A 15,661-nucleotide genomic window follows, 5' to 3' on the forward strand; every position below is an offset into this window, starting at 1 on the left:
ACTCAAGACTTCTTTCATCACAGACTGGAAATTAGTGTGGTCAGAATTGTATCAGTGATTTCCTGAATTTACAGGGATTCTACTTAGAAATCAGAAGAAGTTTGCAATGTAACAGATGGAGGAGAACGTGGAAGCTACTTGGGGAATTATCCCCAAAAGAGTCAAGTTTGCCTTTGTTTTCATGATAGAAATGGACTGAGGTGTGCTTGGTAAACCATAGTTCTCTTAAGAATTTTTTAAAAAAAATCTCCCTTCATAAAAGATGAATCCATTTTAGTTCTTTCTTGTAATTGAGTCTTGAGTTGTGGGCAATCCATCAAATTGCCTCCATTGTTACATTGGCACTCTTTTCCTGGTTTGAAAAAGAGAAGTAACAACATTGTAGGTCATTTGTGCTATTTAAGGTTCACTGAGTTCCATGTAGCTGAAAAACTTTAATTTAAAGGAGGCTGAAAGCAGGAGAAACTAACACAGTGAGTGGCAATATTACACCAATGTAACTAACATTGGTGACAATGTTCTAGGGCAGCTACTGAAATCAATGCTGACTTTGAGAACATGGTGGACAGAATTTTCAAGGAGAATTTGATAAAGTCTGTGGTCACAGATCAAGGGAATGAGCAGGAGAAGCATGTGGGCCCTCCTAAGTAGATGAATCTAAAGAAGACTTAACGAAGGAAATGGAAGTTGTAGTTTGAGAATGTTCTCCATGTGATTCTGATAAACCCTTATGACTGCCACCTGGTTCAAAACCACTGGCTTAAAATGTCCATCGACTGATGAATGGATAAAGAAGATGTAGGATATATATACAATGGAATATTACTTGGCCACCAAAAAGAATGAAATCTTGCCATTTGCAAAATGTGGATGAAACTAGAGTGTATTATGCTAAGGGATATAAGTCATTCAGAGAAAGACAAATGTCATGATTTCACTCATATGTGGAATTTAAGAAACAAAACAGATGAACATAGGGGAAGGGAAGGAAAAAGAATATAAGATAAAAACAGAGAGGGAGGCAAACCATAAGAGACTGTTAACTACAGAGAGTAAACTGAAGTTTGCGGGAGGGGAGGTGGAATGAGGGATGGGCTAAAAGGGTGATGTACATTAAGGAGGGCACTTGATGTAAAGAGCACTGGGTATTATATGCAACTGCTGAATCTCTAAATTCTACTCCTGAAACCAGTACTACACTATTTGTTAACTAACTTGAATTTCAATTAAAAAAACCCCAAAACATTGGCTTATTGAATTAAGCCGAGCAGCTGTATATCAAATTTCAGTCAGTTAAATGCAATCTTCTCCCTATTCCGCCATTTCAGAGAGAGTTAAAGTACTATATTTTATTGACTTATAAAATCAATGATGTTAGTCTGACAGAATAAATAAAGAGCAGATTAATTGTGAGCTCTTGTAGGTGTTCAATAAAGGTTGATCAAATTACTGTGAAAAGTAATCTTCATAAAAATACTCAGCTCCAAATCTGATAATTCTTAGCCTAAGTACTGAATATCCTATTCATTTTAATTAAATTCAGTGAAGAAATCATTAAAATTTTAGATAATTATCACTTTTATCTTGATATATTTTGTCACTGTTGGCATTATATTTTTTACTCCCTAAAAAAAGGCACATCCAAGTGTTTTTTTAAATTAATTTTATCTCTGTTTAGGTATGCTAAAATAATTATGAAAATAAAAATTGGAACGAAGTGGCACCCACAATAGAGAGAGGTGCCTATACTAAAAAAGCATGGGGATTTTTTGTTTTTTGTTTTTTTTACCCTGTTGGAGGAACTCTTTCTTTTGCAGTTGACAAAGATAAAAAGGAACTTTGTGAAACATCTCCTACTAAATCAGAATTTCAATGTGCGTCAATAAATACCTTGAAATGTTCTTTATTATTTGTTCCTACTGAATTCATTGAATATATTTCTCAAAAGCTATATAAATAATGGCATTTGGTGTGTTATTTTGTTCAGGTAATGCTGATGGGCCTCTGATGTGGAGACTTTGTGGACCTTCAAAACCTACAGTGCCACTGGTTACACCTTATCCTCAAGTATGGATACACTTTGTCACCAATGAACGTGTAGAACATGTTGGATTCCATGCGGAGTATTCTTTTACAGGTAAGACTTGTCACTAAATGCTCAAAGTCTGGAAATATCATAGATGATAATTTTTTTCCATAAAGATCTCACATGTATTTTGTGAGATTCACTTCTAGGTAGCTATTAAATTTGTTGCTAATGTGAAGGAGGTGTTCTAAATTACATCTTCTAATTGGTGTTGCCGATATCCAGGGATTTTTAAATTTTTATACATCTACCTCTAGCCCAGAGATTTTGCTATACTCTTATTAGTTTTGGTATTTTGTCTGTAGATTATCTTTGGTTTTTCTGTATAAACAATCCTATCTTCTGCAAATGATAATATTTTTTTTTCTTTCAGCCTCAAAACTTCATTTCTTTTTCTTGTCTTATTTCACTGGCTAGGCCACTGTCATGTTAAATGGAAGAGATGACCTTCATGTGAATGCCTGTGACCCTTCATTGTCAAATATATTGATTTCTCTTAGGGTTTTCAATAAATACTTCTTATCAGATTAAAGAAAGTCCCTTCAATTGTTAGTGTACAATTTTTTTTATTCTGAATGGATGTAAGATTATATCAAATGATTTCTCTCCATCAGTTAAGATGATTGTTTTACTCCTTTAATATATTAATAAGATAAATTATATATTGAAAGACTTTTCTCTTGTTAAGCCATCTTTTAATTTCCAGGATAAACCCTACTTGGTTATGCTGTGTGTTTTGAACATATTACTAGGTATTATTTGCTCATGTTTTGTTTTGGATTTGTATCTGTGACATTCAGTTTTTTTCTGAAAATGGAGTCCAAGACAGACAGCACTGCTCTTCGCTATTTCTCTGGAGCATCAGAATTTTTCTAGTCCCTTTCACTAATATGACAGTTCTTTTAGACTCTCAACATTATGTAAAAGTCTCAACTCCATCCCTTCCTTTTGTGCCAATCCAAGGCCATATGTTCTCCTGCATGGTCATCAAGACCTCAGACCCTGACCTCTGGGGCCCACATCTTGGTTTTAGATCCTTTCAGACTGACATATTCTCAGTTTGAGATTACCCCTCAGAACATAATTATTTTTTTTAGATTTTGGAAAGCCTCCTTTTTTCTATGAAGTTTGGCTAAGAATCAATATATGTTTTGGTTATAGTTTTATCTGACATTTCTTTGTGTTATAATCAAATGGTTGATTTGGAGAGGGAGTAAGACTGATCAACCATCTTGCCAGTTGATTTTTCTTTATTGGATTGAAAGAAGAGAGCCAGGTTTCAGGAAGCAGTATTATTCATGTAGGAAATCAGACAATCTTTATGCTTTAAAGATATATCTGTTCTTCAACTTGCTATGCTAAAGTGTCCTTTGGTAGCTGACTACAGACATAAGTGCTTCTCATCAAATGACAAATTCTTTAGTTATGGTATAGATCATATTCTTCAAGTTTGTATTTATTTTTACTGGCCTGTTTTTGTTTTTTTTTTTTTCCAAGAAAGGCAGTGTTATTTACTTTGCCCCTAGTCACAGTGTCAGTTATATGCACATCTAATTATTCTCCATTTGTGGTAGAGATTATCTTCCTTCTGCTTTGTCCTAAACATGATCCTATCTTCCCTGTGTGATTCTTTTTAATTCACACTATATGAGATTCTGTTTATTTCTAATCTTCTACCCAGTTTTACTTTGCCTTTATCCACTTTCATCTATTTTTTCACTGATTGCTTTTTTAAAATCATAAAGTATGATGGCTATAAGACCTACTTCCTTTGGCTTTGCAGAGGTTTTTTGTTTATCTGTTTGTTTTCTTATATCTTATTTAGAAGTTTACAAATCTAATTTCAGACTGTGGTGGAATACAGCTGGGTGAGAGTGGAGTGATCACAAGCCCCAACTATCCAGCCTCTTATGACAGCCTGACCCATTGTTCCTGGTTGTTGGAAGCCCCAGAAGGCCATACCATCACTGTGAGTTCTGCTTTTGTTCTAGAACAAAAATACCATGTCCTGTGTGGAAACAGAGTTCTTTTAATAAGCAAGCAATTAGAATAGGTTTTGATTCTGCAATCAGTTCATTTTCTCCCCAAAATCTCATTAGAGTACAGACATCTGCAAGTATCCAGTGACCGAGGAAATCTCTTTTGCAAGCATAGGAGAAGATCTAGATAGATAGATAGATAGATAGATATAGATAGATATACAAAAGACATTCCCATCCAGGAGAGAAGTGTAATCACATTCTTGATATGAGTTGCCATCCCAGCCCACTGGACTGAAGAGGTCCCCCTACTGACTCCAGTTCCAGGAGAAATATCCCCTCTCTAAATTTCCAATAGAACCCCCAATAAGGAAAAAGGGAGGAGGGCAGGGTAGAGTTAAATAAGAGACATAAATATAAAATTATATAAATTCAAACAAAATAAAAGGGTTTGTGAGGACCTTATCTAACTTTAGGTAGCTAATCTCACTTACAACTCAGAGCACCTCATTATTTCTTTTTTTCTCCTGCAGCTTACATTTAGTGACTTTGATATTGAAGCCCATGCAACCTGTGTTTGGGACTCTGTCACTGTCAGGAATGGTGGTTCTCCTGGATCACCCATAATAGGACAATACTGTGGAAGTTCAAACCCCGGGACAATCCAGTCTGGTTCCAACCAGCTGGTGGTGATTTTTAACTCAGACCATTCGGTGCAAAATGGTGGATTTTATGCCACATGGAACACACAGACATTAGGTAAAAGAAACATTCTCTGCACTTTTTAAATTGATGTGTTTTTAAAATTTATTAGATAATTTAATAAGTATGCATTTTATATTTACTCTCTGTCAGACTGAACTGGGACTGTTTACACATGTCATCTCATGTAGCAACTTCATAAGGAAGATGCAATATCCATAAAATTCTCCATTTTCTGTGGGTAGAAACTGGGGACAAATGGGTTGATAGTTTTCCTGGTCATGGAGCTATAAGTGATAGAGTTAGGATTTGAATAAAAATAGTGGGGCCCAAAAACTCTGATCTTCACACTTCACCATGTTGCCTACATAGGCAAAAGAGCATGGCATAACCAGAGAATCAAAAATAATAGAAAATATGTGTCGGAATCACAAGTAGTTCAGAATATTTGGAGCTTGGAGGCAGAATGCTGAGTGGTAAGCTGAGAGCAGGAAGTTAAGTGGTCCACATCATGAAGAGCCTTGTCTTCTATACTATCCCTCGAGCAATGGGGAGCCATTGAAGAGTTTTGAGCGCAAAGTGACAAGATTTGTGATTTAGAATGAAGCTCTGTGTGTGGCAAAGTATAATAGATTTGATTTCAAAAGGGTAGCTTTTGTACCTATAAAATATGAACTTCACGGAAATTCCCAGAAAATATAAGAATTTGCATTGGAGGGGTACCTGGGTGGCTCAGTCAATTAAGTGTCTGCCTTCGGGCTCAGGTCATGATCCCAGGATCCTGGGATCAGGCCCCCCCCAGTCAGGCTCCCTGCTCAGTGGGGAGCCCACTTCCCCTCTCCCTCTGCCCCTCCCCCTGCTTGTGCACTCTCTCTCTCTCAAATAAATGAATAAAATCTTAAAAAAAAAAAAAGAATTTGCATTGAATACTTCAGTCAGGATTTGCAGTATCGCACAGGGCAATTCTTTCGAGAGTCCGAGTTATCATGAAGGTTTTTGTGGAACGAGTCAAACTTTCTCTCATTAAACCACTGGTTGCTGTTGAAGTCACAGGGGAGTTTTAGGTGCACCATTGGTTTTCCAGGGGTTTAAAAGCAAAAGATGCAGGAAAGCTCTTTAATTTTACTTCATTTTGTTTTAAGTTCATATTTTTCCTTTTGTCATCTCTTAAGTACATATTTTAATAGTATAAAATAATTTGATATTTTCTTTCTTTAAATTTATGTCATTTATTTTCATCCATCAGTGTTTCAATATGAACGAACCAGATTGCTTAATGGAAGAATTTTCTCCTCCTCAAAATCATTTTCTCTAGTCCTGTATGTTAGAGTAAAATTACCAGTGAGTGTAGACTTGTATTCTCATGTGTTCACGGTAAAATAAAATACAGAACTTGGGATTGCTGGTTCACAAATACTATATAGCTTCAAGGGGAGTAAAAAATATTGCCATTGTTTGAAAACAGAATAGAAGTCTATCCTCTTTATGGCAAGGATTAGTGGCCTCGGGTGAGTTCAATATAAGTGTAACAAAACAGTAACAGCTGAAGCTTCCTCTGGATTCAGTTTACCTTACATTTATTGAGAGTTTTTGTCGTATACCTGCCCCAAAGGCCAGTGACTCATATGTAAGGAAAGAGAACCTGAAATCTCACATTTAGAAATGTGTCTCCTTTGAAAGTCTTGGGCTACAAAGTGGTTATTTTCCTGTCAAACTAATGATTTTTCCATGACAATTTCTCAGGTTGTGGGGGAATACTTCATTCAGATAATGGTACAATCAGATCCCCTCACTGGCCTCAGAATTTTCCTGAGAACAGCAGATGTTCCTGGACAGTCATTACTCACGAAAGCAAACAGTTGGAGATCAGCTTTGACAACAACTTCCTAATCCCCAGCAGTGACGGACAGTGTCAGACCAGCTTTGTGAAGGTGAGCGCGCTTGTTTATTTAATTGGAGCTGAGCTGGTTTTGTGAACATAAACATTTAGACCAGAAATGACTCATTGCCCTCAAAGTAAGAAAAGGGCAATTTTCTTGCTTGGATTTCTTGAATAAAAAATGTGAGAAATCTCAACTATTAGGAGTTAAAATTTGAACCACAACACACATATTGCCCTGTGACTTTTCATTTGCTAGTATGTAGGCAGAGTAACTTAAGGAGATTGTTTTCTGGCCTTATTATATTGTCATACGCACTTAGGGTTCTTTCTTTCTGTGGAAACTGAAGAGAGAAGGCCAGATTTTTTGTTTCCTTCCTTCCTTCTCTTTCTTTCCTTCTTTCTTTCCTTCTTTCTTCTTTCTTTCTTTCTTTCTTTCTTTCTTTCTTTCTTTCTTTCTTTCTTTCTTTCTTTCTTTCTTCCTTTCTTTCTTTCTTTCTTTCTTTCTTTCTTTCTTTCTTTCTTTCTTTCTTTCTTTCTTTCTTTCTTTCTTTCTTTCTTTCTTTCTTTCTTTCTTTCTTCTTTCTTTTCTAGTAGATGTTCAAGGACAAAATCAATGTAAGGCCCCATTACAGACAACATTTAAAGTATGCTATGAAAATTACAGAAGGCTCGAGATGTGGCTAGTGCCAGCCTCCACGGTGGGCCTCAAGAGCCCTCAAGATGGAAAGAATGTTTTACTCGTGTAAAATTATGGCGGTGGGGCAGTCAGTAAGGCTCTTTTTCTCCAGAATTACAAATACTGCTTATGTGGCACTGACCTCACTTTTCATTGACTTACGACTGTGATGGCTGCACAATAAATTCATTCTGACTGTGCTATTTGGATCTCAAAAGTTATATATCTCTAAGAGATCTTTCCACCTTTTACTGGAAAAGACATCGGCCTTAAATTCACATTGCCTGGACTCCATTCATATCTCTTGCATTTACCACCTGCATATTCCTCTGTGAGCTAATTAAACATTTGGATTTAATTCCTCAACCATAAAATAAAGAGAACAATTTGTCCTTTGGTAGGACTGTTTTAGCCATTAGAGGTAATATGATATAATAACGCAAATAGTGCTCAGTATTTGGAATGTGAAACCACCTAATGAATAGTAGTGGCATTTTACTGTTGATATTATTATTTTATATCATCTTTTAAATTATGTTTTATATCTAACTGATCTGTGCTTACTGGTTAAAGATCCCATACTTTTATAAAATATGTGTATAACAGAACACATCTAATACAACTTTTCTTAATTGCTTTTCTCATAAAGCAAATGAACTTTCTCATGGACTGAGTAAACTTCAAATGTATAGATATATATAAAGCCTTGCAAGTTCATCAGTTGTACAAATGGAATCTGAGAAGTTATTTAGGCCCATTTCTCCTCTTGATCACGTGGAAATCCCTCTGACATCTGGCAAAGCCAACACCACTGGCAGGTGGGGTCCACTTGGAGCCCTGCCCAAACTAAATGGCCTGGGAATCCCTCTTCCCCTGCCAGGTCAGAGCCCCCTGATTCTGCCAGGAGACACTGAAGAGGGCAGAACCAATAAGAGGGACCAGCTCCAGCAAGCAACCCTTAACCTCACACCTTATACAAAAATTAACTCAGAATAGACCACACCCTAAAATGTAAGATATGTAGCTATATGTTTTAGGGGGTAAAAAATAGCCCAAAGTTGTCAAAACCTAGAGATAGGTGAACATTTCTTAGACTAAACATCTAAAGAATGATCCAGAAAAAGAAAAATTGACAAATCTTACTTCATCAAAATTAAAAATCTTTTGCTCTGTGAAAGCCTGTGTGAAGAGGTTGGAAAGACAAGCCACAGACTGGGAGAAAAGATGTACAAACCACCGATCTGACAATAGACTATGATCTAGAATATACACAGAACAGTCAAACCCAACAGGAAAATACAAAGAATCCAACTAGAATATGGGGAAAAGATTTGAACAAATATTTCACCAGAGAGGATATATGGATGGTAAATAGACAATGGAAAGATGTTTAACATCACTAGCCATTAGGAAAACTGAGACTTAAAACCACAATTAGAGATCACTACACACCTATCAGAATTCCTAAAATAAAGAATAGTGACAAGACCAAATCCTGGCAAGCTTGCAGAGAAGCTGTATCACTTACTCATTGCTGATGGGAATGAAAATGGTACAGCCACTCTGAAAATGGTTCAGCAGTTTCTTCCAAAACTAAATATGCACTTGCCATAAGATCCAGCAATTGCCCTCTTGGACGTTTATCCCAGAGCAATGAAAATTATTTTGACATAAAAACCCATATACAAATGTTGATAGCAACTTTATTTGTTAATAGCCCAAAATTGAATTCAGTGCACATGTTGTTCAACAGGTGAATGGTTAAACTAACTAGCACATACCTATCAGGGAATGCAAGTCCTCAGTAAAAACAAACCAACTATTGACAGACCAACCATTTGGATAAATCACCAGAGAATCACGCCAAGTGAAAACAGCCAATACCCAAAGGTTACATAGTCTCTTGTTCCATTTACGTAATATTTTTGAAATCACAATAGTTAGAAATGGAGGACAGCCATAGGTTAGAAAGATGGGGGTGTGGGAGTGAGTTGTGTATGATTATAAAGGGGCAACTCTAGGGACCCTTATGGTGTTGGGACTCTTCATCGTCTTGAACATGGTGGTACATAACTGAATACACACACACACGTGCAAGTACAAGTAAAACTGAGAAATTGATTAAGATCAGTGGACTACATCAATGCCAACATCCTGGTTATGTTATTATACTATAATTTTGCAAGGTGTCAATTTTGGGGGACACTGGGGAACATGTACAAGGGATTTCTCTAGATGATACCTTACAACTGCATGTGAATCTGTAGGTATCTTAATAAGCAATAATTTTTTTAAAAAATTTAATGACAAAATATCATGTGCAGGCAGGCTAAATTATGCAAAACCTTAAGAAAAGTCAGAAAGTTTTTTACTTAATGACAACTTCATGACATTCTATAGGTCCAATATGGTTTTGATGAGTGCTGGGTTATATCGGCAATGAAACGAGCTCTTGGCTGACAAGGCAGCAGTGAATATTGACTAACTCTTTACCATTATTTTCATTACAACAGTTATGTTCCTGGGCCAAAAGGTAGGATGTCAGATCCATAATTAATGACTTCAGGAAAGTATAAGTACTTGATCATTCTTGATCATTCAAGTTCTTAATTAAAGCACTTGAGATTCTTTATGAAAAGTTTTAGCTGTCACTTTGCCTTTTGGGTAATGTTGTAAAAATAGATATCTCTCTCTCAGTAAGGCATATGTATAATTTTTAAAAATCTGAATAGAAAATTTCTGTAAACTATTTTCCTGGATAGTTAAGGTGGTGGTGGTGGGGGGGGACTTAATGGGGATATTATAGAAATTTGGAAGTGTGTGTTTCTTTCCTGACACTTTTTTGAATTTAGGTATTTGGCAGAATATCTGTGCCTTTGTTCTTAGTAGCTCCCATGACAGACCCCTCCTGTATCTAATAAATGACAAACATCATTCGACTTCAGTAATATAACTAACAGCTGGATACCCATGTTTGAAAATCATTGGAAATGATACGGCTTTAAAGAACTGAGAAATAGTAAATCAGCACTATGAATCAGTGCTATTTCAGACCTCTTCCTATGGACTGATCTGCCCACAGAAATGTTTTTAGTGGCTTGCTATTTTATTGCTTTCTTTGAGGAATATTCTTGAAAGTGATATGTTCAAGTGAGTAATTTAATAGAATTTGATGTGAAGAAATGTTGAATAGTGAAGTAAGACTAGTCCAAACCCATTTAATCTTCTTGGGCTACATAATTCTTAGTTAGGGGTGGGGATGGGGCTTGTCCTGTGCATTATAGGATGTTCAGAGTTTCCTTGGCCCCTACCCACTACACACCACTCCCCACACCAAATACTGCCATCAAAAATGCCTCCAGACATTGCCAAATGTCCCCTGGGAAAGGCACAATTGCTCCTGGTTGAGACTCACTCAGCTAGGTGGGTCTTCCCTGGTTAAACCTGTTGAATGGTCTCTTTTCTCCAGTAATGTGTATGTATTACATACATACTATCAATATTTTCCTCAAGTGACTCCACATTTTAGATGCATGATCTCGTGCTTGAATGACTACAAAATTCTCCTGGCTGATCTCCCGGCATCCTCTCTTCTTCCTATTTTCCACGTTGTAATGATTTCCAAAAACCAAGTGTCCTAGAGCCCTAAGTTTTCCGGTGGCCCCTCACCATTTTAGGACAGTGGTCAGATCTCCAACATGCTCCGAGGCTCGCAGGGACTCTGCAACCTCTCTTGCAACTGGCAACTTAACTCAGTTCCACTCCATCCTTTGCAGTAGCTGCGCCCCTTCCTGCCACAGAGGCCTCCTCAGGCAGGCACGCCCTCCCCAGACCAGGTAAAGCCCCCTGTTGTGTACTCTCAATAGCTCCAATACTGCTCCTTTCATAGTTGTAACTTTGCATTTAAATTTGTGATTCTACAAGTAATATTTTTCTCTCTGGTTAGGCTGGTTAGGATTGGCTTGCTGTGGAATTCTAATGCTCACGGTTTATTCCTCGGCAACTACTTTTTAAATGGGTTTATGAGTTGCTTCTTTTAAAGCGGCTGGACCAATTAAATGACAGCTTAAGTCTAACTTGGGAGTTGCCAACCCAGTTTTTAGTAAATAGCACATCGTGGCCGAATCTCATCCTTTTTCAAAATGAACACTGCCAGGAGGTCCTCTATGATTTATTCCAATTCATGCTAATTGCGTATCTACTTGGAATTCATGTCCATTTTCCTCATGCTCTACAAATAAATTGATTTCCACAGGCTTCTTCTTGGTAAATATTGTCCACTTACAACCCACAGTGTGCCATCCACCCGGGGGACAAAGGGTGAGCCTCACACATCACTGCTCTCTGCCTCCCTTGCCACCTAGTAATCTTAGTTAGATCAGGCCAAGTAAGAGAAGGTAAGAGGAAAATGAGTGGTAGTTGATTTCTCTTTGAAATTACTGCCTAGTTACACAAAAATGAACACAGTCTCCTTGGAAGAGTCAAGAATGGGAGATGCTGTTAAAAAGCAGCTTAAACACACTATTCTCAAAAGAAAATATTACCGATTTGAGTGCGTTTTATTTACTATCGTGTTTAGGTCTATACACACCCGAATTCCATTATTTTCCAGCCTAAGCACATTAAGCTGTGGACAGGGGAAAACCTCAAGCATTAAGTCATGTTTATGGCTCTTCTAGGTGTGGGCAGGGACTGAGGAAGTCAACAAAGCCCTGTTAGCCACAAGCTGTGGGAACATGGCTCCAGCTTCCATCCTCACACCGAGAAATGCGTTCACAGCCGTGTTCCAGTCTCAGGAAACCCCAGCTCAGGGCTTCTCTGCATCCTTTGTGAGCCGTAAGTAGCCCCCCAAAAACAGACCGGGACGTCCTTGAGAGGGTGGGGCTGCCACAGGCAGGCTTGCAGCAGAGCGGGGAACTGCACCAAGGTTGACTGGAACCGGGGGTCCCAGGGGTGGGGGGAGAGTGGGGGCCGGTCACCTGATCCCGAGAGTACACCCTTCCTTCATAAAGCAGTGAGAGTGGAACCGAATTCAATGGTAGGCCAATTGAGAGATGACGGAGAGGGCCTGAGTGCCACTGGTGGACATCTAAAACTAAGCCTAAAACCCGGAGTGGACAGGAATTAGGCAGAAGCCCAAGACGCTGCTAATTAGTAGACGATCAGTGTGCCTGGTGAGCAGCACCTTGACCTCCTGCATCGAAATCACCGGGGCTTTCAGAACCCGGGGCTTTTCAGAACCGACTGCTTGTCAAGCCTCACTCGACCCACCTGAACTCCCAGTTTCCCCAAGTGGGGGTTTCCACACAGACAATTCTCAAAGTCAGTAAACTTTAGAAGCCACTTTCTCCAGGATTTTCTCTTCCTTCTCCAGTTACTGCTCACAGACTAGATTCGTGGGAAATGTAGCAGGTTTCAAGTCTGAGAAGCAAAGATGGGTGCCTGTTGGCTGCGTTCAGTCGAGTAGCCACTCATTTGCAAACTGCTGTTTAGGAAAAAGTCTAATGAAAGGAATTAGAGAGAGTGATGCAGTGAATTGGTATTTCAGGCTTGAATGAAGGACAGGGTGGTGGAAAGGGAGGAAGGAAAGGCCAGCCCAGGCCTAATGCCAGGTCCTCCCTCGCTGGGTTCCTGTGCATGTGTATGTGTTCATAACTGCGTGTTCTGATACCAGTTTAGGAGGATACTGATATTTTCCTCTGTGATAGGTCAGGGAGTGATGTGGATTAACTAGTTACTGGTTATATGAAAACAAATGTCATTTTGGTGGTAATGATGTGAACTGTTGGGGTTTAGGAGCTAATGGTCAATAAAGAATTCTTGAGATATCTTCAGTGAAAAAAAGGTGGTTTTATTAAAGCAAGGAGACAGGACCCGTGGGCAGAAAGAGAAGCACTGAGGTTGTGAGGAGTGACCAATTATGTAATTGCAAGTTGGGAGGGGGTTAAGGATAGCAGAAGTCTTTAAGGAATTTGGAAGCAAGGTTTCCAGGATCTTAAGGGGTCATTTACTACTATCTAGTAAAACCTTAGTCATGAGACCCTCCAGATATGTATATCAGTGGACCATATGCTTGGAGGATGATTGCTAACATATATCTTGGGGGATGGGGAGAGATAAAGGATGTTTCCAAATGGATTTTCATGTATTAAAGAAGACTTACAGGATCCCGGAGGGCCAGCTAATGTCAAGCTAAGGTTGTCTTTTGCCTCTAGTGAAGTATTAACATTGAGGCAGCTGAGTTCCTGGAGGAAGGTCATTCTGTCTCAAGCACTTGTCAGTGGGCTGCAAGTTGGAATGAAGTTACATTTTTTTCTACATTTCTTTTGCCTTTGTTCTCCACATCAGTAAGAAGATGATTCTCTATTTCTGACACCATGTGAGAATTTGATAAGAGTTTGATAAGAGTTAGCATTAGTAAATTCAACATTTTTTATTTATTTATTTATTTATTTTTTATTTTTTTTAAAGATTTTATTTATTTGACAGAGAGAGACAGCGAGAGAGGGAACACAAGCAGGGGGAGTGGGAGAGGGAGAAGCAGGCTTCCCGCGGAGCAGAGAGCCCGATGAGGGGCTCGATCCCAGGACCCTGGGATCATGACCTGAGCCGAAGGCAGACGCATAACGACTGAGCCACCCAGGCGCCCCATTTTTTAAAACAGATATTGTTTTTATGTTTTTATGGCCAGATTACAATACTAATGAAAATACATAGTTTAAAGCCATTAAGTGGCAGGCGCTGGGCTGGCTCTAAGTCAGTACAGCATGCAATTCTTGATCTTGGGGTCATGAATTCAGGCCCCACATTGGGCATAGAGCCTACTTAAAAACAAAAACCCATTAAGTGGTACTCATCAGAAACAAATCACTTCATCTGTTTTATCTCTTTATCTACATGAACCATATTCAGTCTTTGCTCAGTTTGCCTTTCCATATTATCTTCAAATTAAATGATTGGCAATGAATTTGTGGTAAAATTTCTACTATTAGCCCAAAACTCTGTAGCATATTCTAAAACATATAGAATGTCCTCATTTTGCATGTATATTTATTTTAAAATCAGAGCTCCATCCCTTTAGTTATTGTTTCTTCCATTTGGAGTAGCTCAGGGAATATGTCTCTAGAGAATTTGAGTCTTTCCCTCACTGATAAGAAGATAATTACACTTGAGAACAATTGTTCTGATAATGCCTTTTTCTTCCCACATAGGATGTGGAGGTAATTTCACGAACCCTTCAGGTTACATCCTTTCTCCAAACTACCCAAAGCAATATGACAACAATATGAATTGCACCTACATCATAGAGGCTGATCCTTTGTCCTTGGTCTTCCTGACTTTTGTGTCTTTCCATTTGGAAGGTAAGTTTATTCTTAGTAAATTACAATTGATTCTTTTTTTTGTTTTAAGATTTATTTATTTGTTTTAGAGAGAGAAAGAGAGAGCGTAAGCAGGAGGGGCAGAGGGAGTGGGGAGAGAGAATCTTAAACAGACTCTGCACTGAGCGCACATCCTGATGTGCCACTTTGGTTTCATTCCACAGCTCCAGGAAATGGGCTATTGGCAAAGGGACAGTAGACCTGTTTATTTGGGCTGGCTCTGAGCACAATAGACACAACTTTTGTTTTGTAGCTGCTGGGACACAATTTAGAAAAAAGATCTCTTCAAGAAGATGGGTATTTTTGACCATTCAGTCATATTAATATTTTTTACAAATTAACTTTCCATTTCTAAATTACACTTAGTCTGTAGACTTGTCAAGCTACCTCTGCATAATCAAAATTTCTTTCTGTTTGGGTTGGTCTCCCTTGCCAGTGAAAAGTTACAGTTAGGAAAATGTCCTACAATATTCAGCATTCAGGAAATTTATGTTTCATGAAAATAAGAATGACATGTCAGTACTCATACATTGATAAATTATACAAAGCCTCTCTCACGTTTTCCTTTTTCTATGACCTCCTTTTCCTTCATCTCTACAAGTTGTACATTTTGACACATGTGTTTGCTAGAATACCAAGTATAAATTGATGTATGTCACTGTAAAAATGGAATATGAAGTAAAATATATCTTTTCAGCTTTTGCTAGCACAAAATCCCAGTAATATGAAAATGCATTCACAGTATATAAAGTTTTAGGGGAAGGTAAAACAGTTTATCTAAAATGACCCAATGTTGTATTTAAGAATAACATATGCATAAGACTATTAAGCAGTACTTTAAGAATTGTTACCACTGTACATAGATTTATAAGTGATATGTATTTTCTTTATACTTCTTCTATTATCTTTTTAATCAGGGAAAAGTTATTTTAATAACAGGAACAAAGCATGTGGCTT

At 38.1% G+C, this 15,661-nt stretch overlaps 1 protein-coding gene across 1 annotated transcript in view; it reads left to right on the forward strand.

The window, feature by feature from the left end:
* Window positions 1–15,661, forward strand: part of CUBN (cubilin) — a 264,463-nt gene that overhangs the window by 194,252 nt on the left and 54,550 nt on the right. Inside the window, exons 51-56 of the mRNA XM_045874338.3 lie at window positions 1,988–2,137; window positions 3,934–4,055; window positions 4,599–4,824; window positions 6,511–6,698; window positions 12,005–12,161; window positions 14,537–14,686. Of these exons, the coding sequence (XP_045730294.1) occupies window positions 1,988–2,137; window positions 3,934–4,055; window positions 4,599–4,824; window positions 6,511–6,698; window positions 12,005–12,161; window positions 14,537–14,686 (993 nt within the window). The remainder of the gene's footprint in view (window positions 1–1,987; window positions 2,138–3,933; window positions 4,056–4,598; window positions 4,825–6,510; window positions 6,699–12,004; window positions 12,162–14,536; window positions 14,687–15,661) is intronic.

Source organism: Mirounga angustirostris, unplaced genomic scaffold (genome assembly GCF_029215605.1).
Source record: "Mirounga angustirostris isolate CCGP_5_RB_7025 unplaced genomic scaffold, mMirAng1.0.hap1 SCAF_5, whole genome shotgun sequence".
NCBI classification, from domain to species: Eukaryota; Metazoa; Chordata; class Mammalia; order Carnivora; family Phocidae; genus Mirounga; species Mirounga angustirostris.